Source organism: Carcharhinus amblyrhynchos, unplaced genomic scaffold (genome assembly GCF_965287045.1).
Source record: "Carcharhinus amblyrhynchos unplaced genomic scaffold, sCarAmb.v2.hapA chromosome_152, whole genome shotgun sequence".
In the NCBI taxonomy this organism is placed as follows: Eukaryota; Metazoa; Chordata; class Chondrichthyes; order Carcharhiniformes; family Carcharhinidae; genus Carcharhinus; species Carcharhinus amblyrhynchos.
Window position 1 is genome coordinate 317,567 of NW_027649892.1, and position 16,593 is coordinate 334,159.

Here is a 16,593-nt window from a genome sequence, read left to right on the forward strand (position 1 = left end):
CCAGATGGTTTTTTTTCAACAATCGACAATGGTCATCAGTAGGTTTTAATTCCAGATACTTTTCATTCAATTCAAATTCTACCATCAGCTGTGACAAGATTTAAAACCAGTCCTCAGAACATTAGCTGAGTTTCTGGACCAATAGTCTAGTGATAGTCCCACTAGGCCATTACCTCCTCTATAAATGCAGCCTTTAAGGGGGTGATCCTTTGATTTGTTTTTTTGACTTGATTTATTGTTATTACATATTGGTATATAGTGAAAAGTATTGTTTTTTGCGTGTTATACAGACAAAACATATCGTACATAGAGAAGGAAAGGAGAGAGTGCAGAATGTAGTCTTACAGTCGTAGGTAGGGTGTAGAGAAAGATCCACTTAATGCGAGGTAGGTCCATTCAAAAGTCTGATGGTAGCAAGGAGGAAGCTGTTCTCGAGTTGGTTGGTATGTGTCCTCAGACTTTTGTTTCTTTTTTCCTATGGAAGAAGGTGGAAGTGCGTGGGGTCCTTAGTTAGGCTGGCTGCTTTTTCAAAGCATTGTGAAGTGTAGACAATGGATGGGAGGCTGGTTTATGTGATGGACAGGGCTTCATTCACAATCCTTTGTAATTTATTGTGGTCTTGGACAGAGCAGAAGCCATACCAAGCTGTGATATGGCCAGAAAAGAATGCTTTCTATGGTGCATCTGTATAAGTTGGTGAGAGTTGTCGTGGACATGCCAAATTTGCTTAGTCTGCTGAGAAAGTAGAGGTGTTGGTGGCCTTTCTTAACTGTCGAATCAGCATGAAGGCACCAGGACAAGTTGTGGGTGATCTGGACACCTAAAAACATGAAGCTCCCGACCATTTCGACTTCATCCCCTTTGATGTAGACATGGGCACGTTCTCTACTACGCTTCCTGAAGTCGATGACTATCTCCTTTGTTTTGCTGAGATTGAAGGAGAGATTATTGTTGTCGCACCAGTTTGTCAGATTCTCTATCTCTTTCTTGTACTCCGCCTCATCATTGTTTGAGATCTAACCCACTACGATAGTGTCATCAGCAAACTCGTAAATGGAATTGGAAGGGAATTTGGCCACACAGTGTATAAGGAGTATAGTAAGGGGCTGAGGACAGAGCCCTATGTCTTTTAATGGCTGTGTGAGTGGTTTGGACTCTTTCGAAAGGCTATGTGGGAAGCTGAGCCAATTGGGAGCAAGGACGTGTGTGTCCTGAGTCAGCAAGGAAGCTCGGTTAGAGCCAGGGAGGAGAATAGAGTAGACGTGAATTGTAGTTCTCTCAGACGCTTATCTCGTACATAAATTATATTGATAATAAATCGTTCATTGTTGAAACTACATCAAGTTTGTATTGACTTTACTCGTGTCAAAGACTAAAGAAACTGATGATGCTGGCATAAATAGCAGAATGTCTTAATAGCAGAACAAAGGTCAGTGAAAGCAAAACTTCAGAACAAGTGATAAGTGAAATGGGGATTTAAAAATGGAGTCAGGATGGAGAAAAGTGAGAGTCAATGTCTCCTGATGAATTATAGAGTCATGGCTCATAGAAGTTTACAGCATGGAAACAAGCCCTTCACCCAACTTGTCCATGCCGCCCTTTTTTAACCACTAAGCTTTACCAATTGCCCGCATTTGGCCCATATCTCTCCAACCCATCTAACCCACGTAACTATCTAAATGCTTTTCAAAAGATAAAACTGTACCCGCCTCTACTACTACCTCTGGCAGTTTGTTCCATTCACCACCTTCTGCGTGAAGACAAATTGTCCCTCTGGAGCCTGTTATATCTCTCCTGTCTCACCTTAAACCTATGCCCTTTAGTTTTAGACTTCCCTACCTTTGGGAAAAGATGCTAACTATCTACTTCTTCTAAACCCCTCATAATTTTATCGACATCTATGAGGTCACCCCTAAGCTTCCTTAAGTGAGATGAGGAAAGGTATGCAGAGATGTGGCTGCCTCCCAGGCACCAGTGGAGTTTTACTGTGTGTATGAGACTCAGGTCCTGTGTCAGAAATAGACACACTCCAAAATAAAAAGCAATGTGCTGGTCCTAAATAATGAGGCCTTTAAACCACGTGAGCACATTCCCTGAACTTGGCAATGTTCCTACACATTAGAATTGGACTTTAAAAAAGGATATAGCTCTGGGGGTAATAAAACCCTCAAAAAGAATATAAAACCTGCCCCAATGATAATTTACTCATTGCCTTTTGTGAGGCAGATAAGTGTCTTTTTGTGGTTTCAGACCCAGATAATAGTCTTCCAGAGAGAGCAGTTGTTGACTTCTGAGTGAGTGATGTGTGACTGGGACGTCTCTCTGCGATGCAAGCAGTGCCGCGGCTCCCGGCTCGCGGAGTGGGACGACTCCCCGCCGCCTGAGCAGCCAGAGTCCCGCGGCAGGTCTCGACGGAGGTCCGGCGGCCAGCAACGGCGCTCCGGGTGCTCGCTGTGCCGGAGCTGCCAGGAGGAGAAGGAAGAGCTGCAGCAGCTGAATGACCGCCTGGCCGCTGTCATCGAGCGCAACCACAGCCTGGAGCGGAAGAGAGAGGATCTGGAGCGGCAGCTAAAGGATTGCCGGAAGGAGAAGAGCTCCAACCGCTCCCTGGTGGAGAGGGAGCTGGAAGAAACCCGGGAGCAGCTGCGCAGCAGGACCAAGGAGCGGGATCGCCTGGAGCTGCAGGCGGAAGATCTGAGCGCCGAGAACCGAGACCTCAAGGAGAGGTGAGGAGGGGGAACCAGGCTCCTCCCCCCGTCCATCCTCCACCACCCCACCTCCGTTCATTCCCTGCCTCACCCGTTCCGTCCCCCCCCCGTCCCGCTACCCCACCCCACCCCACCCTACCCTCGTATTGAGACACAGTGAGAAGTATTGTTTTTTGCACGCTAAAACATATCATTCATAGAGCACATAGGTGAGAAAGAAAAATAGTGTCACAGTTACCAACAGAGGGAAGAGAAAGAGCAGCCTAATATACGATAGGACCATTGAAAATAGATTTGTTCGCTGGAGCGGGCGGAGTGAAGGTCGCACGGAGCAAAGGTAAACGATTACCTTGGTAAAGATTTTCGCGGGCTTTCTAACGGTTTTTCTGCTTTAAAAACTGGACAGGAAGCGGGCCGCGGGGCTTTGTGGGAAGGGATTTTTTTACCGCATGAAGTTTGAAAGGCGGCTTGCCGTTGAGCGCGGGCAGCGGAGTGAGAGGGAAACAGAGTGAGCTGTAAGGGCTTTGGATCAAAGGGCTTGGCAGAAAAGGGCCAGGTAAGTTTAAATTCTTAACTGTGTTTAGTAATTATTAAGAGACTGTGATGGAGGGGCATGTGATGTGCTGTTTCTGTACGATGTGGAAGCTGGTGGACCCCAAGGTCTTTCCCAGTGACCATGGCTGCAGTAAGTGCTGTTTGCTGGAAGAGCTCCAGCTCAAAGTAGATGAGCTGGCCTCTGAGCTTCAGACACTGAGGCTCATCAGGGAGAGGGAGTGTAACCTGGATAATGGGGTGCAAGAGACATCCACACCCCCTAGACTGGCTAACAAGAGGCTGCTGCTGGTTGGGGGGGGGGGAGTGAGGAGGGAAGGTGGGAGGGGGGGGAGTGAGGAGGGAAGGTGGGAGGGGGTGGAGTGAGGAGGGAAGGTGGGAGGGGGTGGAGTGAGGAGGGAAGGTGGGAGGGGGTGGAGTGAGGAGGGAAGGTGGGAGGGGGTGGAGTGAGGAGGGAGGGTGGGAGGGGGTGGAGGGAGGGTGGGAGGGGGTGGAGGGAGGGTGGGAGGGGGTGGAGGGAGGGTGGGAGGGGGTGGAGTGAGGAGGGAGGGTGGGAGGGGGTGGAGGGAGGGTGGGAGGGGGAGTGAGGTGGGAGGGGGAGGGTTGGGGGGGAGTGAGGTGGGGTGGGAGTGAGGTGGGGTGGGGGGGAGGTGGGGAGGGTGAGGGGGAGGGTGGGGGGGAGGGTGGGGTGGGGGGGAGGTGGGGAGGGTGGGGGGGGGAGTGGGGAGGGTGGGGGGGTGGGGTGGGGAGGGTGGGGGGGAGGGTGGGGTGGGGGGGAGGTGGGGAGGGTGGGGGGGGGAGTGGGGGGGGTGGGGTGGGGAGGGTGGGGGGGTGGGGTGGGGAGGGTGGGGGGGGGAGGTGGGGAGGGTGGGGGGGGTGGGGTGGGGGGGAGTGGGGCGGGGAGGGTGGGGTGGGGGGGGGAGTGAGGCGGGTGGGGTGGGGGGAGAGGGGGGAGTGGGGTGGGAGTTGGGGAGAAGGGAGAGGCGGGGTGAAGGGAGGGGGGGTGAGGTGGGAGTTGGGGAGAAGGGAGGGGTGGGGGGAAGGGAGGGGGGGTGAGGTGGGAGTTGGGGGGAAGGGGGGGTGAGGTGGGGGGAAGGGAGGGGGAGGGATGGGGGAAGGGAGGAGTGAGGGGTAGGGGAAAGGGAGGAGTGAGGGGTAGGGGAAAGGGAGGAGTGAGTGGGGGAAGGGAGGGGGTGTGGGGGGCAGGAGGGGGTGGGTGGGGAGGAGGGCAGGAGGGAGGGTGGGTGGGGGGGGCAGGAGGGACGGCGGGGGGAGGGAAGGAGGGGCCCAAAGGCCTCAGCCTCTCAATCTGCACAACAGGTTTGAGGTTCTTGCTCCCAGTGTAGACAAGAATGAGGGCTGTAAGGTTGATGTGCAAACTGCCCACGGTGCAGTGGTGCAGACACAGGACAAAGAGGAAGAAGTAAAGAAGAATGTCGTGGTAATTGGGGATAGTGTAGTTAGAGGTATAGACACTGTTCTTTGTGACAGGGATCAAGAATACAGAAGGGTGTGTTGTCTGCCTGGTCTCATCTGGGCTGCAAAGGAACCTGGAGTGGGAGGGTGAAAATCCAGTTGTTGTGGTACATGTGGTTGCCAACGACATAAGCAAAATGGGAACTAAGGATCTGCAGAGGGAGTATGAAAAGCTGGGAATGAAATTAAAAAGCAGAACCGACAAGGTGGTTATCTCTGGATTACTACCTGAACCGTGTGCAGATGGGCGTAGGGTAAATAGGATTAAAGAGATGAATGGGTGGCTCAGGGATTGGTGTGGGAGGAATGATTTTGAATTTATGGGGCATTGGCACCAGGATTGGGGCAGGTGGGACCTGCCCAGATGGGATGATCTTGGTCTGAACCGTGCTGGGACCAGAGTCCTGGCAAATCGTATAACTAGGACTGTAGATAGGGCTTTAAATTAATTGGCTGGGGGGAGGGTGCAGGGGTGGGAGAAATTACAATGTCTAAAGTAAAAGAGAGGGTACAGGCATGGGAAAATGTTAAGGATGTCCCAATAATAAAGGGAGTAGGGGGCATGAGAAAGGTTGGTAGTGTTCCTTCAAATAGGGTCCAGATAAAGGCTGGGATAAAGGCACTATCTGAATGCACAAAGCATTCGGAGAAAAGTGAATGAGCTGGTGGCGCAGATAAGCAGAAATGGATATGATCTGGTGGCCATTACAGAAACGTGGTTGCAGGGTGACAGGAACTGGAAGCTGAATGTCCAGGGGTATCAAGTGTTTAAGAAGGATAGACGGGAGGAAAAGGGGGGTGGGGTAGCTCTGCTGATCAAGGATAATATCAGGGCAGTAGTAAGGGAAGATATAGGCTCCGAAAAGCAAAACGTGGAATCGTTGTGGGTGGAGATAAGGAACAGTAAGGGGAGGAAGACGCTGGTGGGTGTGGCCTATAGGCCCCCAAATAATAATTTGGAGATGGGGCGGACTATAAACAAGCAAATAAATGATGTGTGCAGAAATGGAACAGCGATAATTATCTACATATTGATTGGTTGACCCATGTCGGACGCGGTGGGCTTAAGGAAGAGTTCTTGGAATGCTGCCGGGATAGTTTCCTTGAACGGTATGTGACGGAACCGACGAGGGAGCGAGCTATCTTAGATCTGGTGTTATGTAATGAGGCAGGTAGAATTTGGGATCTTGTTGTGAGGGATCCTCTTGGGACGAGCGATCATTGTATGGTTTAGTTTTTGATGCAGATGGAGGATGAGAAAGTAGGATCCCGGACCTGTGTCCTCTGTTTGAACAGAGGGGAGTACGATGGGATGAGAGAGGAATTGGCAAATGTAGATTGGGGGCGCAGATTGGTCGGTAGGACTGCTGAGGAACAGTGGTAAAGAAGTAATGTAGGAGAAGGGATAATCAGCCGTGGTTATCGAAGGAAATAAAGGAGAGTACTAAATTAAAAGCTGATGTGTTTAGAGTGGCTAAAAGTAGTGGGCGAGTAGAAGGTTGGGAGAGGTTGAAAAATCAACAAAGATTGACGAAGAAGTTGATAAAGGAAGGACAGACTATGAAGCTAAACTAGCACTAAATATAAAAAAGGACAGTAAGAGTTTTTACAAATATATAAAGAGGAGGAGGCTGGCTAGAGTGAATATTGGACCCTTAGAGGATGAGGGGGGGGATTTAGTGGTAGGAGATGAGGAAATGGCTGAGGCCTTAAATAAATAGGAGCTGTTGCTCGTTATTTTGAAACAATCGCACACCAAAGCCAAGAGTTTAGGAGATGGATTCTGATGTGTAGCAAATTGAACTCATTTTGAAAATTAAGTTGATAGTAAATCAAAATCTGGGAGTTTTTATTTGGAGTTTTAATTTTAAAAAGACGATATATAGAAGTTATTGAAAACCCAAAGGTACATTGTTTGATATGAATTTCAGAAAATAATACTGATTGCATATGACACATTTTGTACATAGACATTGAAGCAGGGACATTGAAATGATATTGAGCGTATCATCTACTAGAATCACAGAAACCCTACAGTACAGAAAGAGGCCGTTCCTGCCTTTCGAGTCTGCACCGACCACGATCCCACCCAGGCCCTACCTCCATATATTTACCCACTAATCCCTCTAACCTACGCATCTCAGGACACTAAGGGCAATTTTTTAGCATGGCCAATCAACTAACCGGCACATCTTTGAATCGTGGGAGGAAGCTGGAGCTCCCGGAGGAAGCCCACGCAGACATGAGGAGAATGTGCAAACTCCACACAGACAGTGTCCCAAGCCGGGAATCCGAACCCAGCTCCTGAAGCTGTGAAGCAGCAGTGCTAACCATTGCTGCCCAACTTGTAGAGATGATAGGAAATTAAGGAGTAGGGTTGTTGAATTTTTTTATCCGTTCTTGTGATGTGAGCATCGCTGGCAAGGCCAACATTTGTTGCATATCACTAATCATCCATGAGACGGTGGTGAGTGAGCCACCATCTTGCATGTCTGCAGTCCGTTTGGTGTAGGTACACCCACAGTGCTGTTAGGGAGGGGCTTCATGGATTTTGACCCAGCAAGAGTGAAGGAACGCTGATTTAGTTCCAACTCGAGGGACTGTGTATCTTGAAGTACAACTTGCGTGTGCTGATGTTCTCAAAAAATTGCTGCCTGTGTCCTTCTAGGTGGTAGAGGTTGTGGTTTAGAAAGCTGCTATTGAAGGAAACTTGGTGAATTGCTGCAGTGCACCTTGTAGATGGTAGACATTTGTGCCACTGTATGTCAGTGATGGAAGGAGTGACTGTTGTATGGTGGTGGATGTGGTGCCAATCAAGCAGACTGCTTTGTCCTGAATGGCATCAAGCACCTTCAGTGTTCTTGAATCTGTACTCGTCCAGAAAAGTGCGCGTATTCCATATTCCTGACTTGTGGCTTGGACTTGATGGATGGACTTTGAGGACTTGAAAGTGAGCCACTCACCGTGGGACTCCCAGCTCCTGACTCGCTCTTGAACAGTTCAGATTTTGGTCAATGGTAACACCTAGACTGTTTGATGTTTGACGGATTTAGTTGTTGTAATGCCATTGTGTCAACTGTGTCTATGTCAGTAACACACTTGCCTCTGAATCACTTAACTCTCAGTTCACATCCCATTCCAGCACTTGAGGGCAAAAAATCGAGGCTGATACACCAGTGCGACACCGAAGGTGAGTTTACTGAGTGAATATTGGCTGCCATGTTTACTATTGCAATATTCACGAAGTACTTCATTAACTGTGAAGGACTTTGAGCCATCATGAAAGGTGCTATATAAATGCAAGTTCTGGCATATTATGCAATCATCAGCGATATCGCCACTTCTGACTTATGGAGGGAGGGAAGATCATTGGAGCTGAAAGTGGTTGGGCCTAGGATGCCACCCTGAGGAACTCTTGCAGCGAAATCCCTTTGCTGAGATAATCGCCCTCCAACAACCACAACATCTTTCTTTGTGCTAGCTATGAAAATTTTGAGCCCTTGATGCTGTACTCTGTCAAATTATATCGAGAATCAGCTTTCTTGTGCAAGAAAGAATTCATAAAATCATAGAATCAGCAGTGCAGAAGGAGGCCATTTGGCCCATCGAGCCTGCACTGACAACAATCCCACCCAGGTCCTATCCCCATAACCCCACAGTTTTACCCTCCTAGTTCTCCTGACACTTAGGTGCAATTCACCATGAGCAATCGACCTAACCCGCACATCTTTGGACTGTGGGAGGAAACCAGAGCACCCGGAGAAAACCCACACAGACACGGGGAGAATGCACAAACTCCACACAGACAGTGACGCAAGCCAGGGATTGAACCTAGGTTCCTGGTGCTGTGAGACAGCAGTTAATCATCCATTTTTTAAAGTGTGGTTACAAACCAAATTCCAGTTAGCTAAATATTTGGACGCCATCTCGGGGAGAAGAATATTGAAAGTTGCTGATTACGAATTATAGCACAGCTGATCATAAAAGACAGATTAATATGTTCGATAGGTTCCTGGAATAGTCAGATTAGGTGACAAATGCCAAGAATGCAGCATTATTACTTCATAGATGTATAAAAATGTAGGCAGAAGAGGCATATAAAATTCTGAATATTGGCAATAAAGCAATTCTGAATTTGCACAAGATACTAATTAGTCCAAGTCAGAGTATTCCATGCAAGTATGTAGGTTGCAGGTATTGTTCTAACCTAACACATTGATTGTCTCATTGAGTTAAAGTTGGCATCTATGCACTGAGACCAAAGTCAAATCTGCATCTTTATGGTGCATTTCATAATCTCAAAATTTCCCAATGTGCTCAAGTTCCTGGACTGGGATTTGAGTCAACGATCTTCTAACTTGGGTGAGGATCTACTACTGAGCCAGAGCTTACATTGATTTTTCTTCTTTTAAGGAATGGGTTGTAATAACGTCACTCAAGTTTCAAATAAACTTGCTTTGTTAGTTCCTGAAATTTTCATTCAGCTGCTTGTGAGCATGAGGGAGTGAAACAATAGATCCAGATTTGGGTTGTACTCGGATTGAATGCACAAAATAATCCTTGTTGGCTATAGATCTGTCTCCAGAGCTGTGAGCAATTTCGGCCAATCAGTTTCTCGCCCAACTGAACTCCGTGGACCTGAACCAAAGCAATTGTTTCAATCTTAAACTTGCTTTGTTCCCGGTGGAAATGCAACTGTCCCAAAGAAAGCTTACCAAACCACTTTGACTTGTACAATGTAATCAAAATGCCCAAACGCCTGACAAAACATGTACACCGCAACTGAGTTGGAATGATTCATTTGGACATCTTTCCATTTCATCACTCTTTGCTCATTCTCTAGGCTGGAGTTCTGTGCTAATGAGACGATGCAGTGTAAATGAAACATAATTTTAATTTCAAAAAAAATTGATGTGAAACAGCACAAAACTTGAATATAAAAGCAAACTTCTACGTAAGCTGGAAACGCAAAATAAATGATGTGGAGATGCCAGTGTTGGACTGGGGTAAACACAATAAGAAGCCTCACAACACCAGGTTAAAGCCCAGCAGGTTTATTTGGTAGGAAACGCCATAAGGAGCAGCACTCTGAAAGCTAGTGGTGTTTATTACCAACTTTAACCTAGTGTTGTGAAACTTCTTAATGTGAAATAAAAACAGAGGATACTGGATAAACTCTACGTAATATGATAGCCAAAGTTGTCCTACAGCACAGCAAAAGCCTTCAGTAACTTTCTCTGTTTGATTTGTTTTCAGAGTTTAGAGAACAAGCTTCCCAATGTTATGAACGTACCCCAAGCTACTCTGTGAATCCCCATTCCCAAAATGTGGTGCAGAGTTGCCAGGGGTTATTTTCTCCATTTCTTAAGCTGTCAGTATGAGCACTTCCACTTGTATTCTCTGGTCACCCTGTGATTTTCATATCGAATTTGCTGGTCATTGTTAACTGATTTTGCACACAGAAAATTAAATCTGAGAGCAGTCCTCTGGTAAGTTTTATTACATCACGGTTTCTTGGCATGAAGTATGCACGTCACATTGTATTTACAACATGCTGCCTGCAGCACCTTCAATAGGGGAATAGGTTAAATTTAATCTTTATCTTGTGGCAATTTGGTGGGAGGGAGACGAGTGGGGCCCTCACCTCTGCCCTGATACCCGGGATGGGAAGACTCCAGGGTAGCCTTCCTGACCCGCTGCCGATTGTGACTCTTGGGTGGGTGATTAATGTCCATTTAAGAATCTGGTCCCAATGAGATTTACCCAGCAGTGGGTGGGAGATTGGCCATATGGGAAGCCCAAGAAGCAAACCCTCTTGGGTTGGGTGAGCTATCCGAGTGGGGATTGCTCATTAAAAGATATTCTGTGGCTAATTGAGGGACCCAGCATCATTGGAAAGGAGGGCCTGCTCAGAGTTGTCCCCACCCCCGTCACTCTCTTGCCCTTATTGCTGACCCTTCTCAACCGTCACTCACCTGGATCCCTTGGAAACCCTGGGCCTTGGGTAGATGCGTTTCCAGCAGCGGTCAGTGAACTCTGAGTGGCACTGCTGAGCAAAGCACAGCTGCCAATCTGATTATCCTACAGCTTTCGGTTGACATGACTCTGCCAATTAAGTGCCTCATTGACACTGAGTGTAGTGGGCCTTTCTCATCAGAACCATGAAGGACCCTTGCCCCTTTCCAGTAGATGGGTGACAACCATAGAATCCTGATGGTCCCAAAGGAGACCATTTAGCATAATTGAATCTGCACCCACTCTTCGAAAGAGCATCTTGTGCAGCCCCAAACATCGCCCTATTCCAGCGCATTTGCCATGGCTCTGTCGCCTCCGTTAGGTACCACCCAACATGTCACTTGTGCGGGAAGTCAACACTACCAGTATAAATATGGAAATGGGGAAGTTATAATGTAGGGGTGGGAAAGTTGACAGGAAATGCACGTAGACATAGTATTCTTAAGCTGTTCATGGGCTTGCAAATCCAGGTTTGGCAGCTCAGCATTCCAGTCGCTGATGGGGAATTTTTGTCGTGCATATGATTTTACAGTTGCACTAACAAGAATAAACCTGTATTTGCATAAGTAACTTGTGACCTGTGTAGAGTACAGCTCCCCGAGCAATACCTTTATACTCTCCCTGTTGGTTTGGGCATGCAACAATATCCAGTGGCACTCATTATTTCATCACAATTGATGCTTTCAGGCATTTTGTTGGGAAGGCAGTCAAAATAATTTTGTAGAAAGTTTGTCTGATCTCCTTCCTTCCATTCCCCCCACTGCCAGGGCAGCTCCTGTTTAAACATATCTTTGCAGATAAAATACCATTTGTTGAGCTTTTTTGAAACCTGTATTTTTAAATAAAGCATCTTGTGTATCTTTTGGATGGCAAATCCTATTTACTCATGTTATTTTCCCTGGCGGTTGTTGGCACAGATACGATAATCCATCACAACTATGAGTGAACCGTCTTGTATGGGATATAGTGAAAGTTCGATATGGAGCTGAAATTGTGAGGTAGCTCTCGCTCTTTATAAGGTATTGTCATGACTGGACTAACAATTCAGATCATTACAGTGCAAAAAAAGGATATCACAGGATGGAGGAATCTCAGATTGGAATATTCTGACTGGAAAGAGCAAAGATTGGGAGACGATATGATTGCTGTTGGTAGAATTGTGAAGGAACAAGATAGCACTGCTGCCTCACAGCGCCAGGCACCCTGATTCAATCCTGGGCTTGGGTGACTGTGTGGAGTTTGCACTTTTTCCCCATGTCTGCGTGGGTTTCCTCCAGGTGCTCCAGTTTCCTCCCACAGTCCAAAGATGTGCAGGTTAGGTGGATTGGCCATGCTAAGTTGTCCCTTAGTGTTCCAAGAGCTTAAGTGGATTAGTCATGGTAAATGCTTGGGCTTAAGGGGATAGGACAGGGTGGGGGCTGTGGGTGAGTGGTGGTGGACTTGCTCTTTTGGAGAGCCAATATAGACTTGGTGGGCAGAAGTTGTCATCTTTTGCACCGTTAAGGATTCTATGTTCTAAGCTAGTCTATCTTGCCCAAAATAGTAGAACCTGAGAACATTGTACATTTCATTGAGAACCAATTTGTGGAAACAATATTTCAGTGATCGAGTGCCAATCAGTGTATTGGTCCTGATGGAGATATTGGAAGCTGTTAATGTCGATTAATTCAAAGGAAAACTGGACAGATTTCTTGCAGACAGCATAATCAAGGACCCTTTGCACCCTGGACTCTCTTCCACCTTTATCTCTCCAGAAAAAGATACAAAAGTCTGAGGCCACGTACCAACCAAGATTGATTGCTGTGATTTGCCAACAATTCTGTTATCATTTTTCCTGGCAATTTAATTGAGCCTATATTCCTTTATGGAAGCAAATTCTCGATGTAACATTGTTATGGTCTTAGACTGCTGATTGCTTTTTAATGTAATTGTGGCAAGCATTATTTTTTAAAAAATGAAGTGTGTCTTTGCTTTGTTAGTCTTTCTCCTCACTGTATCAGGAACTGTAACACTATATTCTGCATCCTCTTCTTTCCTTCTCCCCGTGTACTCTGTTATATTTTGTCTGTAAAGGGTGCAAGAAATAATGCGTTCACTGTATCCCAATGCATGTAGCGATAAATCAACAAATATTCCTTCTTAATTATTTTGTTAGTATAAATCCATCAGGTTGTTTTTGATTTAAATATATCATGTTCGAATTAGTAGAAAAAATTAATTTCAGTCCTAGTAGAAATTTTTGAAATGACCGTCAATTAAGCTGCAAATAATGTGATATTCCTTCAGGAAGAACAAAGCAGAATCAGATTTCAGATCTGCTTTGGCCGACGGAAGAGATTTGGAAAACTCTCTGCATTGCAAAGATGCTCAGCTGGCGACATGTCGGAGTGAGAAGAGGAACTTGGAGAACGAGCTTACCGATGTCAGACTTCAGCTTGCAAACGTAAGCATGGCAAGCCAGCAACCTTATTCCTTCCCCACCTGAAAAAAAAGGGAAGTTGATCCATCTGCTACTTGTTTTGTTTTCCTGCAGGCTAATTCGACTGTCAGTGATACCAAAGCGCAACTGCGGGATGAAAAGTTACGAAGCCGTAACTTGGACAACCAAGCCCGGACGTTGCAGGAAAAGCTGGATTTACAGAAAGACCTCCAAGACAAGGTAAGGGATCTGACGTTATAACTGTGCTGGGTCAGTCGACGGGGTGAACTCACATTGTTCATTGGTTAAAGATCTGGAAGTGATGCTAAATTCCAGAGTAGCTCAGTTGGCTAGAATTGCCTCGTTCTAAAATGCTACAGAAGCACCGTAGCCAGAGTTCATCCATGTCCCTTTTACATTCAAACATGCGCAGCCAGTCCAAAACTGGGAACAGATTTCTTTTTTTAAAAATCGGATAGGATGTTTCCAGTAACGGATGGGTATCTGCACAGACCGTGAATGCCTGACGAACTTGCAGCCGGATGTGTGACAATTTTTTATTTGCCCCGTCTGTTGCTCTTGTTGACTAGCAGCCAGATGGTCAACACAGCTCATGAACCCTCTTTGTGAGGAGGGTCCTCGTGCATCTGATGGCAACATTTCTGCCTCAATGCTATTCTCTGTTCTATGTCGTCCTAAAAGGAACATTTTCTAAGAGTAAAACTGCGATGTCAGTGAAAGCTAATCATGTAGATCACAGAGATAACATTTAGTAGAAGTGATTAGCCCATATAAAGGAATTTAAGCCAAGGAAAGGGCACAGAGATGGTGAGGACAAAGGGCAGAGTTGGGTTTTGGTGATCGTAAATTTAAACGGTTTGGTAGAGGGTGATAACCAAAGCAAAGGTGAATTAACTGAAGAGGAACTAGAGAATAAAGCCAGTAAGACTCAGAGGAAGAGCAGTCAGGGTGTGGTTACTGATCAAAGACAGTCTAGAGGACTAAAGTGCATTTGTTTTAATGCGAGAAATGTAACAAGCAATGCAAATGAACTTAAAGCTTGGATCCGTACTTGGAACTATAATGTTATTGCCATTACAGAGACTTGGTTAAGAGAAGGATAGCTTAATGTTCCAGGATGCAGATGTTTCAGGTGTGATAGAGGGGAATGTAAAATGGGTAGGGGAGTTGCACTGGTCAAGGAGAATATCACAGCTGCACTGTGGGAAGACATCTTGGAGAGCTCATGGAGCGAGGCAATATGGGTAGAGCTCAGGAATAGGAAGGGTGTAGTTACAATGTTGGGGGCTTAATATAGGCCTCCCAACAGCCAGAGGGAGATAGAGGAACAGACGTGCAGGCAGATTTTTGACAAGATGTAAAAGTAACAGGGTTGTTGTGATGGGAGATTTTAACTTCCCCTATATTGTGTGGGATTCACTTAGTGCGAGGGGTGTGGATGGGACAGAGTTTGTAAGGAGCATCCAGGAGGGCTTCTTGAAACAGTATGCAGATCATCCAATGAGGCAAGGATTCAAACTGGACCTGGTATTGGGGAATGAGCCTGGTCAGGTGGTCAATGTTCCAGTAGTGGAGCAGTTTGAGAACAGTGACCACGATTCAGTAAGCTTCAAGGTACTGATGGATAAAAATAAATACAGTTCTCGGGTGGAGGTGCTAAATTGGGGAAAGGCTAATTAAATATTAAGCAAGAATTGAAGAATGTAGATTGAGCTTAGCTGTATGAGGGAAAATGAACAATGCAAGGGACTTTCAACTGTAAATTGATAAGAATTCAGGACAAGCACTTTCCTGGAAGGACGAAGGATAGGTATGACAAGTTTCGGGAACCTTGGATAATGAGAGATATTGTGAGCCTCGTCAAAAAGAAGAAGGAGGCATTTGTCAAGGCTGGGAGCACATGAAGCAAGTGTGGTATACAGGGAAAGTAGACAGAAACTTAAGCAAAGAGTTAGGAGGGCTAAAAGGGGTCACGAAAAGTCATTGGCCAGCAGGATTAAGGAAAATCCCAAGGCTTTTTCTACATGTATAAAGAGGGTTGGCCCACTCAAGGACAAGGGAGGGAATCTATGCGTGGAGCCAGAGGACATTGGTGAGGTATTAAATGAGTACTTTGCATCAGTACTCACCAAAGAGAAGGACTTGCCGGATGATGAGTCTGGGAAAGTACATGTAGATAGCTTGGGTCATGTTGAGATCAAAAAGGAAGAGGTATTCAGGGTCTTGAGAAACATTAAGGTAGACAAGTCCCCAAGGCTTATGGGATATATCCCAGAATACTGAGAGGCAAGGGAGGAAATTGTTGGGGCCTTGAGAGAAATCTTTGCATCCTCACTGGCTACAGGGGAGGTCCCAGAAGATTGGGGAAAAGTCAATGTTGCCCCTTTGTTTAAGAAGGATGGCAAGGATAATCCAGGTAATTACAAGCCGGTGAGTCTTACGTCAGTGGTAGGGAAATTATTGGAGAGGATTCTTCAAGACAGGATTTATTCCCACCTGGAAATAAGTGGATGTATTAGCGAGAAACAACATGGTTTTGTGAAGTGGAGGTCATGTCTCACTAATTTGATTGAGTTTTTTGAAGAAGTGATAAAGATGAATGAGGGTAGGGCAGTGGATGTTGTCTATATGGACTTCAGTAAGCCTTTGACAAGGTCCATGGCAGACTGGTACAGAAAGTGAAGTCGCATGGGATCAGAGGTGAGCTGACAAGATGGATACAGAACTGGCTGTGACTTGGAAGACAGAGGGTAGCAGTGGAAGGGTGCGTTTCTGAATGGAGGGCTGTGACAAGTGGCGCAACTCAGGGATCAGTGCTGGGACCTTTGCTGTTTGTAATATATATAAATGATTTAGTGTAACTGATTTTGATTAGTAAGTTTGTGGATGACACAAAGGTTGGTAGAATTGCAGATAACGATGAGGACCGTCAGAGGATACAGCAAGATATAGATCGGTTGGAGATTTGGGTGGAGAGATGGCAGATGGTGTTTAATTCAGACAAATGTGAGGTGATGCATTTTGGAAAGTCTAATACAGATGGGGAAATATACAGTAAATGGCAGAACCCTTAAGAGTATTGAGAGGCAAAGGAATCTGTGTACACAAGTATAGAAGTCACTGAAAGTGGCATTGTAGGTGGAGAAGGTAGTCAAAAAGGCATACAGCATGCTTGCCTTCATTGGCCGAGACATTTGAGTTTAAAAATTGGTAAGTCGTGTTGCAGCCTCGCAAATCCTTAGTTAGGCCACACTTGGAATATAATGTTCAATTCTGGTCGCAACACTACCAGAAGGATGTGGAGGCTTTGGAGAAGGTACAGACAAGATTTACCAGGATGTTGCCTGTATAGAGGGCATTAGCTATGAGGTGAGATTGGAGAAACGTGGTTTGTTCTCACTG

The 16,593-nt window shown here is 46.2% G+C and overlaps 1 protein-coding gene across 1 annotated transcript in view; it reads left to right on the forward strand.

Moving 5' to 3' along the window:
- Positions 1-2,125: 2,125 nt before the first annotated feature.
- LOC145338708 (lamin-B3-like) overlaps positions 2,126-16,593 on the forward strand; it is a 59,670-nt gene continuing 45,202 nt past the window's right edge. The window contains exons 1-3 of the mRNA XM_080183108.1: positions 2,126-2,726; positions 13,038-13,194; positions 13,285-13,410. Coding sequence (XP_080039234.1) covers positions 2,302-2,726; positions 13,038-13,194; positions 13,285-13,410 — 708 coding nt within the window. The 5' untranslated portion in view covers positions 2,126-2,301. The remainder of the gene's footprint in view (positions 2,727-13,037; positions 13,195-13,284; positions 13,411-16,593) is intronic.